The sequence below is a fragment of the Cheilinus undulatus genome, linkage group 9, assembly GCF_018320785.1.
Source record: "Cheilinus undulatus linkage group 9, ASM1832078v1, whole genome shotgun sequence".
Taxonomy (NCBI): domain Eukaryota; kingdom Metazoa; phylum Chordata; class Actinopteri; order Labriformes; family Labridae; genus Cheilinus; species Cheilinus undulatus.
Genome location: NC_054873.1, coordinates 35,764,077 through 35,787,237, shown reverse-complemented (window position 1 = coordinate 35,787,237; position 23,161 = coordinate 35,764,077). Strand labels below are relative to the sequence as shown.

Here is a 23,161-nt window from a genome sequence, read left to right as displayed (position 1 = left end):
CAATAGTGCTGATTTAAAGCTTACCTTGACACAAAATGTCTCACTTTTTTGTCTATTTCTGCGTTGATAGGTTGAGTGGGGGGAAAAACTGAAGTACACAACTAAACTAAATTAAAGTCTCAGCTACCTAATTGTCTTTTCTTGCATAATCAGTTCATTGAGCCCCCTTCTCCATTAAGCAGACTCCTATGTTGTTGGAAGTACTTCCTCCACAAGGTGGCAGTATTTCATCTTTATAGCGCCATTCTGGCCATGAACCAGTGTCACCCTTGTTGTCCCCTGTTTAATCAGTGGGTAACTTGAACAAACACAAACACACTCAGAGAATTATCCTCCTGCCGCTTTTTCAGACCTACGGGCGTGGTTTCAGTGACACTGGTGGAGGGGCGGACCTGTGCTCCCTGACGTTGGTTTATAGCATCACGGGCTGGTCATGATGCTCAACACAAGGCTGCAACTTCACTCTCAGACTGATTAACATCCTCCAGCAGGTTTCTGCAGCTGTAGCCAGCATGTCAAACTCGGACAGGGTTGTCTTAGCTCTGGGAGGAGCGGGGACAGTGGGCTCTGGAGTAGTGAAAGCACTTCTAGACAAAGGTAAGGCGCACCAGGGGGCGTTTTGGATGCAGTTTTACGCACAGGATACCTGTCTCGCGTTTAATGCAGATGATTTCATACACAGTTAAATGCAAATAGATTTTAGAAAGTTGGCATCTGTTTTGATAATATTTGAAAACCTGCCTGACGTAATCTTATGTCGATGGTGTGTCTTTTGCGCCCTTTAATCTCTATGCGCTTGATGGGGAGGTCTTACTATCAGTAATTTAGCACAAATTACTTTAAGATGCATGTCCATTAGTCTGTAGTGTGCCGTTTTATTCTTTACGCCAGGTCAAACATCATTTGGGGTGCGTCTTGGTATTGGCTGCACTACAAATGATCCGTGGGTTGTTCACATTTGGTCATCAAAGTTACCTCCGTAGAACAGCTGCATCAAATATAAATAAAGAAGATACACATTTTTTAAAAAGCTTAACTTTAATTGATACATTGTCCAAATCGGGCTCCTCATTAAAATATTGTTTAAGATTTTACCTTAACAGTAAATAATTATGTAGTGCCAAATCAATGGCAGACTTCTATTAAATGCATCTCTAATGTGCTATTTCTCATTTAGGTAGGGTAATATTAATACTTTGATTTAATGTACCTCAAAACTAGCAAAATGGCCCTTCAGAAACTCTTGTCAAACAGACCCAACTTGAAAATTATGAGTAAATAGAAAAAATAAAAACAGTAGAATTTTAATGATTAAGTATATAAAATTCATATGATCAAGCTTTTGCTGTGATTTGATGAAACCATTGGGCCAGGGAGGTCATTTTTGTCCAAAGTGACCATTCAGCAGTGCTGTCATATCAGAATGAGAAGCTCTTTTCTATAATATTGGGGGTTATTTTCAATATTTTCATATCTCCATCTATGAAAACTCAAATGTCATTAGTGTATGAATGAGCAGCTAGAATAGTCCCAATCAGTCAATATTTGTTCCTCTCTGCTTGATAAAAAGTTTTAAGACTACACTGTCTAAATACTGTGAGAAATTAACAAGGCATTTTGATTTTAAATGTTGTTTATTGTACGTCTGATCCCATTTCTAGGGCTGTTTCTACAGCTAGCATGGGGCCGAGGGTGGGCAAACGGAGGAAGTATTTAGGGATGATAAAAATTTTGTAACCATTTACATGTGACAGTCCAGCAATATGTGCACCATCTATACATGAATGTCAATGTGTTGAGATGGAAATTGATATAAATATTTATGTTGAAAGTTGAACAAAAAGGTATTCAATGCTTGAGTTTCATGGTAGCTAGGATTTTTTTATTACAGGTGGTTTGGGGCACAATGTCACAAAAAACTTTGAAGGTTTTTCACTATTTTACATCATAAATTTTATGATTTGAGGAAGTCAAATTGGGTTTGGTGTCATCTCCATCCCTGATGAGAGGCTGTTCCAGTCCGAAGACTAAGATCTAAGGCTTGTTTTTGCTCTGCTGCGTCTGCACTATGAATGAACCAGTGAAGAAGATATGCAGAACGCTGCACTTTGCACGTCCCTAGCTTTGCTGTTTGGACTGAGCAGAAAGTAACCATCTGCTGTTCTTTCACATTTATTCTTTTGATGACCCTCATAACCAGATTAGAACAATATAGGCTTTTTATTATATGTTTGTTTTCATGTGAGAGGGATTAGTCCTAATGTGTCCATGTTGAAAGTGCTGTTTTCACTCTCTACTTTAAAGATTAATGTATTATCTGATATGTGTTTCGTGTGTATGCAGGTTTCAAAGTAGCAGTGATCTCCAGGGACAGCAGCCGACTGGAGAGACTCCGTTCATTTGTCTCTCCCAACACAAAGGATAACCTCACTACTATAGTGGGGAATGTGGGTGAGTCCAGTTATCCTCCCATTCACCCAGATAGCTGTCTGTAAGGAATCAAGGTCATTTATTGTTATTTAGGAACACAGTGTTACTAAATTTTTTTCAGATTTGGCCTCAACTTGCTGCATACTTGAATCAAAATATTTTATTTATTCTACTTTCCAGTGAATATTGGGGATTCCTGTTGTTTTTGGTGTACTTGTCTTATTATCTTAGAATATCTCTGGTTATCTCTGATTAAAAAAAGAAGATGAATCTTTCTCATTATCTAAAGATAACAAAACTTGTCATGAGATGATGGAATATTTTTCATGCAATCTTGTGAGCTTTTGCAACTCTGGGGGATGGATGGGAGAGGATGGGAGATAGATAAGTTAAGTTCCTGGGAAAACAGAACCTAAGAATGAAAGGGCTTCCATAGTGTGCAAATGCATCCATCTACAGTCATGTAATGTAGGGTGCTAAGGATTCACCATATCCCCTGACGTGTTACAACCTGGGGCTTGAGAGGACGGCCAGAGTCAAGCTGGATACATGTCGTCACACATGTGTCACCAGGCAGCCAAGGTCAAGCTTGATGGCATGTCTTTGTCCATGTCTTTCCCCCAGGTAACATGCCCTGAGACTGCTGGTGGTTTTCGGGGCCTTGGGACATCCACAGCATGACCAGGGGCTCATGGCAACCCACTACCAGCCCAGACAGTACTCTAGGCCATGCTTGCTCATCTCACTGTGCCCTAAAGTTCTGGACATGTTTATTTTTTTCAACTGATTATTTTCCCATGCCCCTGGTAACAGGATATCTAGAGCTCAACCTGGGTTGTTTCAGTCCTCCTTCCTGCTAAATTGTGCCCTCAGACGACCTTACTTGCCATTACACACCTTACTTAAGCCTCAATTTTTGGCCCAAAAATGCCTGTAAGTTCTGCACAGTACTGTATCTACCACTTTTCTCATTCAGGGTTGCAGAGGGCTGGAGTCAATCCCTGTTGAAGTTGGTACACCCTGGACTCGTCGCCAATCACAGGCCTGACACATAAAGGCAAATGACCAGCCACTCTCACACCTACGGATAATTTAGAGACCAAACAACATGTTCTTGGTCAGTGGGAGGAAACTGGGATACCCAGAGAGAACTCAAAATGCAAATGCAATCAAAGCATAAATGTCCTTGAGGTTTTTTGGCTCATTAGCAGAAGATCAGAGCTGGTAATAGAAGATGAACAGCTAGGGTCAGGACAGAGGCAGAGCAGGAGACTTCAGGATGACAACCTTGTTGCTAGACTTACATACGTCCAGGACTGTCCAGGACTGGCAAGAAACATGGAATGTATAAAGGACAGAGATGGACTACTTGGTGTTGACTACCCTGGTGACAAAGGGCCAAGGCAAAACTACACTGAAGGCAAGAGAAGCAGCTTCAATAAACAGCTAAAGTCAGAGCAGTCTGCAGAAAACTCCTGTTCTGAGGCCAACCAAAGCACAGAAGCTGGTGGATTCTGCACTCCAGGAACAGGGAGGCCATGACAGCCAGCAGAGTGTCAGAGAGTTCAGACTTGGCTTTGGCAGGGTCAGAAACTTGTGTCAGTCAGGCCCTGAAAAGAGGACCAGACAGTTGGCTGCTTGGCACTAGTCAGTGGAGTCCCTGGGTAGCAGAAGACCTACAGAAACAGGCAGTGGAGATTTGGCTGGGATTCCTTATTATGAAATATCAAGGGGCCTCATTGGGTACAAAGGGCAGCCACTGAGTGTGACAGTCGACTACTCAATCTTCAGTTTGTGATTATTGTAGCACCTCATTGAGCTTTTCTTTTTGCTGATCTTGTCCTGTGTATATATGTTCATATGTAGGTTATTTTTAAAAAGATTTTTGAGGAGCCTTAATTGTAGAGAAGAACAATGGATAGAGTCGTGCCAAGGGTGGGAGTCAAACTGAGGCCGCCTACTACACATGGGTGTATGACATAACTACTAGGCTATCTTGTGCCTTGTGGGAAAAATCTCTTTCTTCTTTCAGAAGAAAAATGTATTGCTCACTTTGATTCTTTTTTGTAGAAAATATAAACAAAGGCTGTTTCTGAAGCACACTGTATCTCACTTCATCAGACGTCAGACCTGCAGCAGAGGTTACAAAAGTGGAAAAGGGCATGCTGAGGGCAAGCGTCTCACAGGAGCTGTAAAGGGACAAACATGCATGGTAGCTTGATGAGGACAAGCAGGTAGCAGACCAGTCACCTCGGGACAAGGAGGTTCACAGTGCTAAGCATAAATAAAATGCAGACCTGGCTGAGAAGAGGACAGAAATTAACTTGGCAGCAAACTGGCACAACATCCTGTTAGCGATAAGCATGCAGGATGCTAACTGACTGAGACTGCTAGCTTGAAGGCCAAATACTGACTAGATTGACACAGATGCAGGCAGCGGATTCGCCAGCAATTCATCCATCTATCCATCCACACATGTCACACACAGAGAGGACACCCTCTGCCTGACCAGTGTCTCTGAGCCTTTTGTCTCACTTCTCTCTCTTCCAGGGTCAGAGGAGGGAGCAGAGGAGGCCAAGCAGGCTCTGCTGAAGGCAGTGGGGAAGGTGACAGACATCGTGTCCTCTCTGGGCTTCAGTTGGTGGCAGGGAGGGCCCCCACACACCCAGACACTCAAAGACCTACACTGGGTGAGCATACAGATCTAAACCACACATCTAATAGAAAAATACAGGCAGTGGTGATGATGAAATATTGACCATTCTTGTCAAAGAAATCAAATAGGCTTTTGATGATACTGATGACAATATAGCTCTAAGAACAGTCTTTATGGAAGCTGGTAGTTACAGTTGTGGTAAGCATGTCCTTTCTATGAGTTCTCTTGTTACCATGTCTTAAATTGATTTCTGACATGAAGTGAATTTCTGAACCTTGTCTAATTGTTTCTTATTTAATCTGTTGTCCGTCCTCTAGGTGGTTGACACATTACTTTTCAGCACATTTGTATCATGGAAAGCTTTCTTCCCCTTGGTGAGGGACGACTCCAACTGCACCTACACCTTCATAACAGGTGACTCCTTCTGCCATTATCTCTATTAGCAAAGCCCCACCTCAGAGTAACATTCTCTCATGTAAGGAAGTGTTTGTCTGCAGGGGAGAAACTTTGAAAAATTAACTAAACTGGCATTTTTTCTGCTACCAAAGCCAAACAAAAAGCTTTGTAAATACAAATTTAAGATTTTTGGCAAAGAAGGATGACCAAGGTTTCATTTAAGTCTCAGTTTTGCTTTAACTCCACATGAAACCTGCAGAAGACCTCAAGTGTAATTGTAACTTGCACTATGAACCAGTTGTTTGCAGCTAGTTTAGGACCCGTCCCAGTGCATCACAAGCATTGGGAGGACATGCATTCATTTGATTTAATCCCATTTATTAGGATGGCCTGTTAAGTGTGGCTCTTTGCTGAAGATCTTTGGAGATCCAGCGAGTATCGTGGGAAAACCAAATTTACTATCACAATAGAACGAGATGGATAAGTACAGATCATGAAAGAAACAACCAATGTTTACTTGATGTTGCAGCAAAAAGTGTAAATTATATAACACACTGATTTACAGTGCATTCAAAGTATTCTGACCCCCTTTGATTTTTTTCAGTTTTGTAAAGTTGCAGCCTGATGCTACAATCGTTTCAATTCTTTCGTTTTTTTTGCACTCAGTACCCCATCATGACAAATCACATTGACATAAGTATTCAGAACCTTTGCAACAACACCTGAAATTAAGCTCAGGTTCCTCGTTCTCAGGATTTTTGCTGTGATGTTTCCACAGCTTATCCGGAGTCCCCCTGTAGTAAGTTAGACTAATTGGAAATGATTTGAAAAGGCACACGCCTCTCCACAGAAGGTCTCACAGCTGACATTGCATCTGAGAGCAAAAACCAAGACATGAGGTCAAAGGAACGGCCTGCAGAGCTCCGAGACAGGAGTGTTGTAAGACAAAGATCTGGGGAAGGCTACAAAACTTTCTGCTGTACTGAAGGTTCCCAAGAGCACAGTGGCCTCTATAATTCTCAAAGGGAAGTAGTTTGGCACAACTAGGACTCTTCCTAAGGCTGGTTGCACATCCAAACTGAGCAATCCAGGAGGAGGACTCTAGTAAGAGAGGTGACCAGGAACCTGATGGTCACTCTGATTGAGTTCCGAAGAGCCTTTGTGGATACGGGACAAAGTTTCACAAGGACAACCATCACTGCAGCCCTCCAGTGATCTGGACTTTATGGCAGAGTGGCCTCTCCTCAATGCAAAACACATGAAAGCCCAGCCTTTGACCTAAGCTTGGGTTTTGTTAATTCAATTAACAATAGGTGGACCAAAAATATTCTGTTTTCATTTTGTTATTATGGGGTACTGAGGGTAGAACAGAGGAAAAAATCATTTAAAACATTGTAACATCAGGCAGCAACAAAACAAAGCTGAAAAAATGAAGAGGGTCTGAATACTTCTGAATGCACACTTACTGCAGGTCTAGCTGTAGCTTTTCGTCTCAGTCATATGAAAGCAGTAAATTTGAGTTAAGGACAGCTGATGGAGCTTGTTGTCTACTGCTCTGTGCCTCAGGAGGAGCAGGTGAGAAGCTGCTGATGCCAGGTACGGGTTTCCTGACAGTCGGAGCTGCCAGCACTCTGGCCTTCTGTCAGGTGCTACGAGAAGAGTATCCTGATGTAGCCTGCAAGCTCAACCAGGTGAGACCAGAACACTTCAACCCATTTCTAACAATGGCTTTGAGTATTTTCTGTAATAAAGGAAAATAATGTCACTACAACGGGTAACCAACACAGAGGTAGCCAGCTCTCTCCTACTCATGAATAATCCACTACTGAAGGTTGACGTGACATTAGTACCAGTCCTCCATGTGCTTTCTATAAAAGCTAACTGAAGCTTTGCGTAGCACCAATTTCCAAAATATTAAGCTGACTGCAGAACTTAAAAAAACACTCTTGTAATGATTGTTTGATGATGAAAAAACATTGGTTTTGTTACAGAGTTTGGGTAATGACGGGTTTCACTGGTTAGCATTAAAACAGAAAAGGTAGTCTCCTCTGGCAAAGGCGACTTTATTTTCATTATTCCCATCCTAGCATGATTGATGTTTATGGTTGCTAGTGAATGCTGTTATCTGTCATAATAAAAGTCTGCATACTTTAAATACCACCTTCTCTGTTTTTCAGTGAGATTAATGTATGATTGGTTGCTTTTCTGCCTCTTAAGTTTAATTGTTTCAGGGTGCAGTTTAGTTCACTTAAGACTTGTGAGAATAGCTCTCCCTTTTCACATACTGAAGGTTTTATTTTATAATCTGGTTCTGGCCTTAAAAGAACTAAATGAATGTTTCTGATGAAGTGAGATCAGCTAGAATATTATCTAATCTGTTTGTGCAGGTGAAGCTCTTTGTGCCGGGTATTAAGGTTGAATTCTCTTCTGGCTACAGAAATCCTAACATACCAACAGTCAGATGAACTGATGTTAGACCCTTTTGCGGCTCCTTCTTTTGGTGTTTGCAGGTGAAGATCAACGCAGGTGTTGCTGCTCCAGACCGCCTGGCACCTGGATACTTGAACCACCTGGACCTGGGCGAAGCTGTCGCCACCCTTGTGGAAAGACCAAACACGTCCCACACCGTCTTCACCATCAACTGTCCTGCTGACTTAAAAACTGTGCTTTTGGAGAGGAACCTTTAGAGAAATCCTTTGTTTTTATTGTATCACATTTACACTTCTTTTGCTCCTATTTTCACCGAACTCTCCACAAAAAAACATTGTACATCTGCTTTGGTTTATTTGTTTGAGATACAAACCCCATTCATGCTCTCCTTTCAAATTGTTGTTTCCAATATTATCGTATATACCTGCTGCCATTTCTTGTATTAAGTAAGCAATTAATTCCTCTGCACCAGATGTAGTCATACATCTGTAAAAATGTGGTGAATTTGCTAAATATGTTGAGCTCCTAAGGCTAACTAGTGGACAAAGCATTTGAAGATTCAAGGTACAGAATAGAAGAATTTTAGCTCAAATGCAGCCAAGATCAGTTAACTTCTCTAACAGCATGTGTCTTTCCAAACGCTGATTTTAAGGTTTCCTGTTAAATCATGATGTAGTGTTTTGATGGGTGGATGCCAGGTTTCTTCTGTGTGAGTGAGCACAAGAGATCCCACAAATTCTGCACTGATATACAAATTACAACTGGTGGCATATATGCAAAAAATGACAATAGTTGGCTAGCAGTTGTACAACACACAGGTTTTAGAGTAACCTTGCAAAGCAGATGGATATGCCTTTTTTCTTTGTTTTTCCCTGGTGAATCCATCTTGCAAAGCTCCCATCTGAACCATTTGGGCTCGGTTAGAAAGTGACAGGACCAATCAGCGACCAAGGGCAGTACTTCAGCGGCTACATCACGTGTTTTGTTGCTCTGATTGGCCCGTAGAGATTTGACACACTCCAAGTTTTTTTTCAAAGCCTCTGCCTTTTCTCAAACGTTTCCTATTGAAGCTTTCCCAGTTGGATGTATGAAACAAATCCATTTGGCGTGTCAGGTTAGTTTTAGAGAGTTTGACTAATTAACTCCACAAATGTAAATTAAAGAAATATCTATGTTAAGGTATTGCAAGTAAATAAATCTTTGTGAAAGAAGAAACATCTTCATAGGAAATGTTCAAATCCTGATAAAACATGATGGGAAGTGGCAGCAGTGTAACTCAGCCTTTCTTGATGGTGATGTGAACTGAGATGTTTAGGACTTTGCATAAATGTGGGTGTATCTTGTAGTTTAATATACTGTATGTTGATAATTTGACTTTCTGAGTCCTGAGTTGTTGCTGAATTAAAAAGCTTAAAACCTGTGATGACGTAAAGCACTCATGTTAGTCAATAAAATACCCATGTCATTTCAGACAGCTGAAATGAAACATTTGAGTTGTTCTTCCTGTGTACCTAACAAGCAGAGGTGGGACAAAGTCGTTGTTCTGCTGGTCACAAGTAGGCTTTTAGCCTTGTCTTGGTCATCCCATGTCATCCCTGCAAATTTTTTTTTTTTTTTTTTTTTCCAAGATTTATTTTTGGGCTTTTTCGTGCCTTTAGTAGATAGAGGAGGACAGTGGATAGACTCGGAAACAGGGATGAGAGAGTAGGGAGAGAAATGCGGTAAAGGGCCACAGGCCAGATTCGAACCCAGGCTGCCCGTGTACATGGTGTGCGCCTTAAACCACTCAACCATCTGCGTGCCAAGACTGCAAATTTGACATTAATTGAAGCATTACCTCTCGGCAAAAACCATTCTTTTTGCAACTTCAGACGTCAAAAGCCTGTAGTGAGTCAACAAAATTATTTTTGTCTATTTTTAAACAATTTACACTTTTAAATCTTGAGTTTGTTCAAGTAATAGGGCTCAGGTCATACTGAAGCCACAAGTGTTTTGTGTTAAAGTTTAAGTGGAGTTATACAGTGCCTATAAATGTATAGGCCAAAATTGACATAATTTTACACAAAACTAAAAAAATGGGCCAGACAAAATTATCTGCACCCTTTTAAATCTGTGGGTAAATCATTTTATTTCCAGCATGTGATGCTCATTTAAACTCACCTGTGGCAGAAACAGGTGCTGGCGTTATAGAAATCACACCTGAAGCCAGTTGGAATGTATAAAAGTTGACTCAACCTTTGTGTTGTGTGCCTGTGTCACACCAAGCATGGACAAGAGAAAGAAGAGCCCAGAATTGTCTGAGGACTCAAAAAGCTAAATTGTGGAAAAATATGAACAATCTCAAGGTTACAAGACCATCTCCAGAGATCTAGAAATTCCTTTGTTCACTTTACGTAATATAATCAAGAAGTTTATAACCCATGGAGCTGTGGCTAATCTCCCTGGATGTGGATGGAAGAGAAAAACTGACAAAAGAATGCAACGCAGGATAGTTGGAACGATGGATAAACATCCTCAGTCAACTTCCACACAAATTCAGGCTGTCCTGCAGACTCAGGGTGCAAAAGTGTCAGCTCGAACCATACGTCATCTGAATGAGATGAAGCACCATGGCAGGAGACCGAGGAGAACCCCGCTGCTGACAAACAGACATAAAAAAGCCAGACTGGAGTTTACAAAAATGTACCTGAGTAAGCCTCAATCCTTCTGGGAGAACATTTTGTGGACAGATTAGACTAAGGTAGAGCTTTTTGGAAAAGCACGTCATTCTACTGTTTACAGAAAACGGAATGAGGCCTACAAAGAAAAGAACACAGTACCTACAGTCAAACATGCTGGAGGTTCAAGGATGTTTTGGGGTTATTTTGCTGCCTCTGGCACTGGGTACCTTGACTGTGTGCAAGGAATCATGAAATCTGAGACTATCAAAAAATTTTGGGCCGCAATGTAGGGCCTAGTGTCAGAAAGCTGGGTCTGCGTCAGAGGTCATGGGTGTTCAAGCAGGACAATGAGATGAAACGTACCTCAAAAAGCACCAAGAAATGGTTGGAGACAAAGCGCTGGAGACCTCTGAAGTGGCCAGCAACAAGTCCAGATCTAAATCCCATTGAACACCTATGGAGAGATCTCAAAACTGCTGTTGCAAGAAGCACCCTTCAAATCTGAGAGACCTGGAACAGTTTGCAAAAGAAGAGTGGTCCAAAATTCCACTTGAGAGGTGTAAGAAGCTTGTTGATGGTTATAGGAAACATTTGGTTTTAGTTATTTTTTCCTGAGGGTGTGCAGCCAAATATTAAGTTGAGCATGCCAATAATTTTGTCCAGCCCATTTTTGAGTTTTGTGTAAAATTTCGTCAATTTTTTTTCCTCTTTTTTTGTGTTGTTCCAGTGCACATGAAGGCAATACATGTGTGTATACCAAAAAATTTGTAATTGCAACCATTTCTGGGAGAAATGTTGTATTTTCTGGAAAAATTCCAGGGGTGCCAATACTGTTATCCATGACTATATACATTTTGGCTTTTTTGACCAAAAAAATTACAATAAATCTCTTCAATATCAAAGTGAAAACAGATTTCTTCAAAGTAAAGCCCAATAAACATGAATATGTAAGGTAAAATAAGTGGCTACATAAATATTCACCCCTTCAAGTCAGTATTTAGTAGATGAACCATTGGCTGCACTCAATTACTGAGTCTATGTAGATAGGTCTCAGTGAGGCTTGTACATCTGGACACTGCTGTTTTACTTCTTTGCAAAAATGCTCAAGCTCTGTCAGGTTGCACAGGGACCTGGTGTTAACAGTCTTTTCAAGTCCAGCCACAAATTCTCTATTGGACTGCGTTCTGGGCTTTGACTCACACACTCCAGAACATTCACTTTGTTGTCTTTGACCCATCTCTATATAGCTTTCAATTTCAAAAAACCTTTTCTCTGAGTTGTTGGAGTGTTCTTTTGTCTTCATGATGTAATGGTTGCCAGGAATACTGATCAACCAGTGACTGGACCTTCTAGACACAGGTGTCTTTATACTACAATTACCTGAGACACATTCACTGCACTGAGGTGATCACTGAGTGAGTTTATAGCACAAATTGGGTGGACATCTGTTGAATTAGGTTAGTCACATTAAAGGGGTTGAATATTTATGCAGTCACTTATTCTGTATATTATAGATAGAAGTATAGATATTTTTAAAGACATTTCTTGTACTCTTTTTTTCCTGTCATGAAAGCCAAACTATATTGACCATGATTGATTAATAAAATCAATAAAAGGGTAAAACATCCAAGGGGGTGAATCATTTTAATATGTACTGTATAAAATAGACGTATGGTCACAATGCTGTTAAAGGTTTAAGCAGGAGCAGAAACGTGCGAAATAGAGTGATCCTTCTAAAATGAACTTAAACTAATGATTATAAAATGGGGGGCTGATAATCATGTCAGTCATTACAGAGATAAGCAGCTCTTACATTCATGGGGATAGCACACTCAAAATGAATAATCTGTAGATAAAGATGGTAAACAGGGTGATTTGACACATTTACATCCCACATAGCGTGACCTTTTGTTCTGTTCACAAACACAAGCATGCCACAGACCCCTTAAAGGCCCCTATATGTGTAACCCATTATTTGGGGCACCATACCCCTTAGATAAACTGAACAGAAGTTTACAGGTCACAGACGACGGCATTATCAGAAGGGCCATTGTTATCTCTTACACTGGCTTTTAAATGCACTCATGCTATATCAGGGGTCATGACTGGGATTATATACGAAAGATTAGCACTAATAGGTGGGGGTGTTCAGTCACATTCATCCTTGAACTTGTTGGATGATGGATCAATTAGACCAATATATAATTGAAGCGCAAAGGAGGACCCATTGGGCCCCACTTTCTCTTCCTCTTCATCCCCTCTGTCCCCCTGATCTCCCTCTAAGAAAGACAGAAAGGTCAAAGACACCCACACAAACAAGCATTTGCCTCTGCTGATGACTCATCTCAGTCTAATAGGAAAAGAAAACTGGCTTTTGTCTAAGAAGAAACAAGGGGCCTCCATCTTTTAAACCAAGCTCAATAGACAGAGGATCAGTCAGAGAGGATGGTGACTGATCAGATTAAATGAGAGAAAAGTGGGAGCAAATTAGCTTTGATGTTGGACAAGGGAGGCAGAAAAGAAGGTTAAATGTTTATTAAAATTTTTTTTTAAATGCTTTCAAAGGTAGAGTAAAAGTTTCGTTAAACTTAGTACACATATTTACAACTCTAAGAGTAAAAAAATGCTACTTTGGTAGTGTTCAGTAATTTTTAAAGTTGGGAAATTCTGCACAAACATTCATAATACTCTGAAGATCAATTGCAGTTATTTTGGTGATCTTTTGACTTATATCGTTATTTATGCACAGCAATATGACATCTGAGTTTTGTATTAACATGTTCCTGCAATTGTTTTCTCCATTTGTGTTCTCTTGTGAAGAGATTCTTATTTGAATGAGAAGGTATATGACTTGTATTAACCACTTTCATAGCAAAATGTGAAAAGAGCACAAAGATTTGGAGGGGGTTTTATATCACAGCAAATATGCCAGGTCATTTTGTCATCAGAGGTGGCCTGTAGTTATTTTGTAGTTGTAAAATCTAGAGACAGAGAATAAAACGCAATTTGGAGAAGTATTTGTTTTAAATCATTTTTAAAAAATGGCTGACAATATGGAAAAATGGAACTTAAAAACATCTGTGTAAATAAAGTTGAATTATTTTGCAATATGATAATTCCAGTGTGTTATAGTCAACATTTCTGGTCTCTCAGGCTGTATTGACATATAAAAAGTGGCTTTTAAAGGGGACACATTACGCAAAAATCACTTTTTCAGGCTTTTCTGACAAAAATGTGTCTGTCCACAACCCCCTCAAATACCAGAAGAATTCCTTTCTCCACCTTTCAGAAAATGTGTGCTGAAACAAGCCGTTCTCAGATTTTCCCCTCATGTTGTCATGTGGGGAGTTAGCACCCACCCCCACGTTTGGTTGGCCTGCTCCACTTAGAAGAAAGTTCTGCCCTCCTCTGCTGATTCTCCTCTCAGCTGCCAACTGAGATGCTGGATAGCTCAGTGGGTTACCCTTGGGGCTTTTCTATTACATGGCGCGGCTCGGTTTGACTCGGCACAGCAACCCTGCACAGCAGGGGATTTGCTTTTCCACCACAACTGAGCTACCCATTTGAGGGCATGTCTAGAACTGATGATGCAGTGTTCTGAGCCCTCCTCAATCTCTCTACACTGTCTGATCTGAATGACTTTACATCGTGTTAAAGCAAAAATCAAACTGTAGACTGACAGCGCTGCAAGCTGCTCTTTTTACATTCTCTCTCTCCTCTTTCTCACTCTGTCTCTCTCTCTCTCTCTCTCTCTCCGCGATCAGTAAACAAACAATAATTCGTGCTTATCACCAAGAGAAGAGGCTTTTCCTGCATATAAGTTAAAGAACAGTCTCCTAATTATCGATTTATGGGTCTCAAGAGAGCAGAAAATGAAGACAATCATATTTTTAACTTGGGCAGTGAGAACAGCAGGCGTAAAGTGCCAGAATAAATTAAAGACAGACTCCGTCATGGGCGAAATGTTACGAACGTCTCCAGTATTTTATTTTTAAAAGTCTAGAATTCATTCATCTATAAGAAGGGGACAGGGTCAAACTGTTGTTATCAGTAGGTGCAGAAGTTAGTGGGAGAAGCCGTGCGCAACTATCAGACCGTAGTATCTCAAGTTTTGGTCTTGTGTCATAAATATTTAAGTCATACAGTGATTGCTGACACCGCTGTAACAGAGTTATGGACAGCTGGAGCAGGGGCAGGGATAAAACGTAACTCCCCCTTCTCCCCGTGGGGTGAAAAGTTACCCTGGAGGGGTTAGCAGAGGGGTAAATCCCCCCAGCAAATCAGACCCCGTGAAGTGCTTCGACGTCAGCGCAAATCTGGGCAAAACTGCATTTAGAAATTGTTGGAAAATTTCAGATATATGTTCCTCCATGCAGAATTGCAAAGACTTTGTTTTTCCCACCCTCCACAGTGCATAACATCATTCAAAGATTCAGAGAATCTGGAGAAATCTCTGTGATCAAGGGACAAGGCAGAAGATCAATATTGGATGCTTTTATCTTCAAGTCCTCATTAAAAACAGGCACAATTCTGTACTGGAAGTCACTGCATGGGCTCAAAAACACGTCCAGAAATCACTGTCTGTCAACACAGTTTGCCTTTACATCCAAGTTAACGCTGAATCATGCAAAACAGAAGCAATTTATGAACAGGATCCAGAAACATCGCTGTCTTTACTGGGCCGAAGCTCATTTAAAATGAACAAAAGCGAGATGGAAAACTGTTCTGTGGTCAGATTTCTTAATCATCAAGAATTTAGGAATGATAATAAATAGTTATTTTTCTGTATATGATCCCAAAGTGTTTCTGTCAAACAAGACAGGTTGCATACCTTTTGTGAACTTGGCCCAAAGCCCTGCTGAGCCTAAGAACAGAGTGTTTTTTTTTAAGATTGAAGCTGAGCACTGTAAAGTTTAGTCTACAAATCTAAGGCCAAATTAAACATGCTGACATTCAAGCATTGGGCTGAAACAACCAGAAATGTGAAATTTACTTTGGCTGGATCCCATTTTTAAATATGGGATAGCAGGATAAAAGGAGCTCTATGCAGCAGAGGGAATTTCATTAACCCAGGTTAAATAGGGGTAATTGCACAGACAAAGCTCAGCGAATTTATTTATTTTCCTTGGTTACTTAATATGCTGTTAGTGAAAACACATGAATTCATTAGCTGCATGTTCATGAGTATGTAGGGATGATAATGATGAGGGAGGAAGAGTATTTCAACAGTGGGGAGGTGGGTGTCAAAACACTGCTCTGCTTTTGATTAAAAACTGGAGTGGCCGAGACGAGAGGGATTAAAATGTTTAAAAAGAATGAAAAGCAAGTTGTGATCTTGGCAGTAAAATGCTATGCTTTTCGTGAGAGAGCATTGGGACCTTACCAAAATTGTGTTTGAGAGTAACGTTACTGAAAAACCAACACATCACAGAGTTGCCAGGGGACACCACAGGCCGGCTGAGAGGCAGTATTTTAGAGGGGCATGGCAGCTATGCAGCCGGGAGGTTGTGTCTGTGTCTGTGTTTGTGTGTCTGTGTTTGTGTGTCTGTGTGTTTGTGTGTGGTCTAGGAGTAACAGCTTTGTGGAAAACATGGACAAAAGGATGACCAGCCCATTTGCGATGTAGGTGCTTGGTAACAGTTTGCTTTGGAAATTATTGATACAGGCCAACATACTCTGGAGGTTTGTGTCATATCAGCAGCCAGCTTTGAGGTCAGGGAAGCACAGAGTCAGAACTCTCAAGTCACGCTATCTCCACCAGGGTGTGTCCCTCCCCGCTGACAGGACACACAATCACTGACAGCAGCAAAACACACGAGTAAACACAGACGCATGCTAGCTTGTCACAGAGTCACTCAACTGATGACTTCATGGAGAAAGTTCAAGAGACTTCAAAATGATCTTTTGTACTGAGTTTAAAGTTTCAAGTTGAGGGAAGACTTGTTTCAAATAATCTGATTCCTCCAATCAAAGCTGATAACTCACAGATATACCCAGTAAGGCTCTACACCCATTATTCTCAGACATAACTGCTGTAATAAGACAAAACAAACAAACAAAATGAAACATACAGCTAATAAATAAATGATGCAAAGTGAAAAATCTATTTTTTTCTACACAGAAACTAGAGAGCAAGACACTTGCATAAGTGTCTTTGTCTGCATTTCTTTCATGTATTTTGGCTGGCACTTTCTAGAACCCCATTTTCACATTTTAAAAGATTTTGCTTCCTGTAATGTTAAATCAGTTTCAAATTACCAGCTATACTAGATATTTGCTTTTATTCACATCAAAAATACACCAAAAATATAAAGACAATGGAAAGAAATAGTTATCTTGCATTAGCAGGAGTCTCAGAGTCGGTTAAGTAACCAAGAAAACACAAATCTCTCCTCTGGTGACAAAATTGATATCAGCAGTTTTGTTTTTCTCCTCAGTTGGGGAGATGTTTTTGTATAGAAAATTGATAGTCACAGTATTAGCAATAACATAACAAAGCAAATAGATTAGATGCTCCAGACTGAAACGATTGTTCCAGGTCTGAAAATGGACCTGACCCGGAACGATCGTTTCAGGTCATCAGCGTCGCTTGAGGAGAATGTGGCAGTAGCTATGGGTGGGGTTTAGTTGTACTGGGAGAGGGTAGTAATGGCTGCTGCCAATGTAGCTATGAGCTAATACGTAGCCATAGTGTAGCCACAGTTTTATCAGAATTTAACCACATTTCTTTATCAAATAAAGAGCACATAACAGCTCTGAAAGCTTTTCATAATGACAAAGATGTTCACTCTTCTCCTGACCTGCTTCAGCATGAGTTTGGTGGAGTCACGGGAAGGGTTTAATTTTGCTGTTTGCCCTTTGGCAAATTACTAAACCCAAAATTGCTTTTTCTGTTGTGTCAGCAGTTTGTTTAAGTACATGATTTAGATGAGTACAAACTGATGATGGAACTGTTACATAACCATTAGTATGTGAATGTTTATGAATGATGAAACTCTTTCCAATGGTCATGCTCCATAGCATCCTCTCCCATTAGTGTGAATGTGTATGAATTCAATTAGAACATAAAGATAGACACGTAACATAGCATCCTCTTCCATCAGTGTGAATGTGTATAAATTCATTTTGAACATACAGATAGACAGTGTTAGGTAGCGTTACTTTAAAACTAACTCGTTAGATTACTGCGATACATACTGAGAAAAGTCACTTGTTGTGTTACTGTGTTACCTACTTCTAAAACTAACGCGTTAGAGTACGTTTGCATTGTTAAGTATTAAAACCCTTTAGCCACTCGTCCCACTCGTCGGTTGTAAAAACGACAGATAACAACTGCATGTCTGCATTTGAATGTGCAGACTCTAATGCCAATGTACAGCGTAATTTACAGCCCATAATCAGTATCTCTGCAGCCTGAGAACACCACTAACAAACAGGAAAACCTTTACATCTCTTTAACATGCTCATAATCTGACAACAAGCTGAGCAGAAGCAGACAGAATCACTCCAACGCTGTGTGTAATAACTCGTTACAACAAAAAAGTAATCTGAGTACTCTAACAGATTACTTTGTAACGCGTTACCCCCAACACTGCAGATAGACACGTAACATAGCATCCTCTTCTATCAGTGTAAATGTGTATGGTTTCAATTAGAACATACAGATAGACACCTAACACAGAATCCTAGAACACATGATTGGACATGTTTCCTAGCATCTGCTCTCATCAGTGTGTGGATGTGTATAAATGGATTCAGTACTGATGAACATTTTCCACAGCATCATCTGTCATCAGTGTTAGGATGTGTATGAATGGCATTAAAATGCAACAATTGACACATTACACGGTATTTCCTGCTTTCAGTTTGTGAATATGGTATACATAGGTAAATGTGACAGTTGGTGATAATTTATTATTAGAAGAAAGGCAATTAAATACTTTCTCCACATATCAAAGTACTTCTTTCATCCTTAAATCTTTCACTGGTTGTGTTAAAGTTCTAAGGGACTGCAAGGAGCCAGGAAAGTTTTTTTATTGCTGAAATCAAGATTTTATATAAGGGTTTGAAGTTAAAGCTGAAATATTGTATCTCATGTTTAAGGTGTTCATAAAGTAGACCTTTATAAGAACTGCAAAGTCCACTGTTTGTTTAAAACTTAAGCAAAAGAAAATGAACCTTATGACCTGCAATTAATCCAAGAAACTCTGACTCTGTGAGGCAACAGGGTAGGTGAACTGAAAAGGGTCAAAAAAGGATCAACAGTGGGACAGAAAAAGAACATTCACAAGGAGAAAGAGCAAGAGAACATGAGTTAGAAGAGGGTGACATGATGGGTGGTGCTGTGGCTCCTAGTGGTGTTCTGACTGATTCATAGTGGCATGTTGTTATTTCCTCTGCCTGCTATTTATCCATGTGCCCGTCACAGCCTCTTGAGTCATCCCCAAACACACATCCGAACAACTGACAGACAAATAAAAAGCATGCCACATCATTTGTAACTGCTGGGAGTAAGGGACAGTTTTCTTTGAGTTATTTGAACCCTTTTGCCCCTGCCCTTTGTTTAGTATAAAAGAAAACTGGACCCACATTATTTAGAGTTCTACACTGAGATTGGAAACCACTCATACTCACCCAGACACCCCTGTTGATTTGTCATTGTTTTCCATGCCTCCATAAAAAGTTATTTTTAAGTTTAAAGCAGCTATTGGGTCATGTCTCTCCAAAGTTTAGTATCCAACTGCTCCACTGGACCATCAGGGACAGTGTCTATTTCATATGTGCAGGGAAACACCTTTGTTCTACCAAAAAATACTCAAACAAAGTCAAGTACATCAAATTTCGAGACAAGGCTGTGCACACAAAAAGAACTGGTTGACCTTGAACCTAACCTCAAAATGTCACCAGTTTTGTGCTCTGAATTTGCAAGCTTAAAGGTGAACTTTAGGGTCTTAGAAAGCAGTATGGGAGGTTGAGAATTTTAGTATCAGACTCTTTGTCCTTCGATCCTTCTGCTAGTTTAGGAGGCAGACACCTTCTCTAGTTCTTCTATGATTACATACAGACTGAAGAGAGAGTCTGAAGCAATTCAAGCCTATAGCAAGCTGGTCTAAGCCTGATCCAGGCCTAAGCTTGATCAAACAAGGATGTTTTAAGCCTCTTAAAGGGATACTTCAACATTTTAGCAAATTTGCCCATTGCCATAATTCCTATAGTCTTACTAATAGGTTCATTACCTTTAGTTGTCGGTGGAAGCTATTTTTAGATCGGAGCTGCTGAGTTAGTAGCTGCTCAGCTAACACTATGGTGTCTTACGGTACTCTGGCTTTCCCTCATCAAACTCATCAGATACACAGTCCAACATCTCCAAAACGCTCTCATGGACAAGTTGTGACCTGCACATTCACCACGGTATGAAACAATAACATATAATTATGTAACATTGCGACACATGAAGCAAATACTCTGAACTTTTTCTTGAGTAAACCATTGGGTGGAGTGACGCAGTGCAGCAGCCATGTCTGGAGTGTAGTTCCGGCTCTGCATTTACCAGGTCACAACTTGTCCACGAGAGCGTTTTGGAGTTATTGGATTGTGTATTTGATGAGTTTGATGAGGGAAAGCCAGGATACCATAAGACTCCATTGGGTTAGCAGGGCAGCTCCTAACTTAACTCATCTAAAAATAGCTCGCACCAACAACCAAAGGTAACAAACCTATTAGTAAGACTATAGGGTTTATGGCAATGGGCAACTTTGCCAAAATGTTGAAGTATCCCTTTAAAGGAAGAAGGTGCGTACCTCTGGCACCTAAACTGGCACATGATTTCACAGAAATGGGGCCTGATAACTGAGGGATTTACCTCTCACATTATTTTTAGAGCAGTGCAGGGATAATACGGGGATAGGTGCATTAAATGTATAAATTCCCCTTTCATATTCTTGAAAGAAAGATGTTTTTGTTTCAGTTTTTGAATCCTTAAAGTCAGTAACTGACAATTTAATGTTTGGTGCTCTGAGTTACATTTACTATTCCATTTTAAAGATTCATGAAAGATAAAGGGATACGGCAGTGGCCTCTCTTCATCTACACTCCCCTCCAAAAGAACTGCAACAGTGAGAACGATTGCTTTATTTTTTTTTTTACACTGAGAACATTTGGGTTTGACATTAAAAGATGAAAATCAGACAAGAGATCATCATTTTAGCTTTTAATTCCAGGTATTTACATCTGGATCTGGTACACTAACAATAAGATTGCACTATTTGCAACAGATCACATTTTCAGGTGAGCAAAAGTATTGGAACAGATAGACTTCCAAATGGATTAAAGTGAATAAGACCTAATATTTGGTTGCAGATATTTTGCTTGGAAAAACTACATCAAGCCTCTGACCCGCTGACAGCACCAACCTTTTGCATTCTTCTTTTGTGATGCTAGTTGATGACCCCTGCTTTACAGGGTTTAGGTCTGGAAATCGACTTGGCCAGCCTAAAACCTTCCACTTCTTGCCTCTGATGAACTCCTTTGTTGTTTTCGCAGTGTGTTTTGGGTCATTATCTAGCTGCATGATGAAGGATCTCCCAATCAGTTTGGTTGCATCTTTCCCTAAATTGGCAGACAAAATGTTTCTGTAGACTTCTGAGGTCATTTCTGCTATCATGTGCTACGTCATCAGTGAAGATGAATGAGCCCGTCCCAGGAACACCGTGAGAGCCCAAGCCATGACATTACCTCCACTGTGTTTCACAGATGAGCTTGTATGTTTGGGATCATGAGCAGATCCTCTCTTTCAACAATTTTTAGCCTTTCCATCACTTTGGTAGAGGTTCATCTTTGTCTGATCAGTCCATAAAACTTTGTACAAGAATTTTTGAGACTCATCTCTTTACTTTTTGGCAAATTCCAGCCTGGTCTTCCTGTTCCTCTTGCTAATGAGTGAACAGTAGACGGTGATACCTTCACTCCTGACTTCTGGAGGCTGTTGCTGATGTCACTAACAGTTGTTTTATGGTCTTTCTTTACAGCTCTCACAATGTTTCTGTTGTCAAATACTGTTTTCCTTGGTCTACCTGTTCGACGTCTGTTACTGAGTACACCAGTGTTTTTTTTCTTCTTTAGGACATTTTTAACGGTTGTACTGGCTATGGCCAATGTTTGTGCAATGGCTCTGATTGATTTTCCATCTTCTCTCAGCTTCTCAATCGTTTTTCACCCATAGACAGCTGGTTTCAATATTGGTTACACCTCTAACTATAAAGGCAGTCTGCACAGCCAAAACCTGCTGTAAATCTGAAACTGAGCGTAGACATTCAGCGCTATGCATTGTTTGAATAATCAATGTAATAAGTAAGACACATCTGGGCAACAAAACACACCTGTCAGTCACATGTTCCAATACTTATTCTCACCTAAAAAATGTGGTGTTCTGTTAAAATATATCTCCTAAGTTGTGAATTAGATCCAGATATAAATTAACCGGACACACCAGATGGATGTGTTTCACACATCCATCTGGGAAAGCTTCAATATTTCTAGCTTCAATTTCTAACACTTGAGAAAAGGCAGAGGCTTTGAAAAAAAACTCGGAGTGTGATTGGGTGAACATTCTGTCTGTCACATCTCTAAGGGCCAATCAGAGCAACCAAACACGTGACGCAGCTGCTATCGAGCTGCACGTGTGCAGCTACTGAGGAATAACGCGAAACATGGCGACTATAGACATGTAAGTACTCGATTTTTGTCGTTTTTGAAAAGAAAACAACTCACTGCTGTTCTTTGTTCTTCTTTTAATGAAGAAATGCTAAGTTCTGATAAAACTGGCGCTTTAGCAGCATCCGCGCTAAGCTCTTCCTCCATAACTGCACCAGCTCTTGCTGCTGCTTGTTTACGTCACGACTCTGCTGCGCCTCAACGTACTACCCCTCGTTACTGTTTGGTCCTGTCACTTTCTATCTGGGCACAAATGGTTCAGATGGGAGCTTTGCAAGATGGATTCACCAGTGAAAAACACTGATGTCAGACCCAAATGTTTTCAGTCTACAGCAAAAATAAAGGAATTGGCCCACCGTTGCAATACTTTTGGAGGGGACTGTAATGATGAGGCCTATGGTCTATGGACTGGTGGGAAAGTCCTTTAAAATTGCTTCCCCCCAAAAAAATTCTATTTAACACAAAGCCTTGGCCACACATTCTACAAGTGCTGCTCAAAAACAGTATTTGTGGCAAGAGTTAGCTTTGACAGCTGCCACAGCCAACCTTAACAGTCACAAATGGAAAGGATTACTGCTCTGTATGATTCGACCACTGGCAAAAGTGATCAAAAACATTTTGGATTATTCTTCTGATCTATACAGTAACTAATTATTAAAAGTTGCTTAAGTGGGCTACAGAAAGATAACTTTTGATGAACACTGTGCACTTCAGTACAGACATTTTCCTTATGAACTCTTTTCAGTAAGAATTCATGAACTCACTCAATCTCAAACATCCCTGTAAAAACTGGAAACCCTGAGTGAGCTGAACTTCTGACATAAAACATGCCCCAGACTTAAGTCAGATTAGGAGTCACACCACAGCACCCGTTAAA

At 40.4% G+C, this 23,161-nt stretch overlaps 1 protein-coding gene across 1 annotated transcript; it reads left to right on the top strand.

The window, feature by feature from the left end:
- The first annotated feature begins 444 nt into the window (after positions 1-444).
- On the top strand, positions 445-8,852 carry si:dkey-238o13.4 (uncharacterized protein LOC560780 homolog). The gene is made up of 6 exons (XM_041796141.1): positions 445-597; positions 2,344-2,451; positions 4,981-5,120; positions 5,404-5,500; positions 7,049-7,173; positions 7,993-8,852. Exons 1-6 carry the CDS (start codon positions 513-515, stop codon positions 8,167-8,169), a joined length of 732 nt encoding a protein of 243 aa, XP_041652075.1. The 5' UTR covers positions 445-512; the 3' UTR covers positions 8,170-8,852.
- Positions 8,853-23,161: the final 14,309 nt, after the last annotated feature.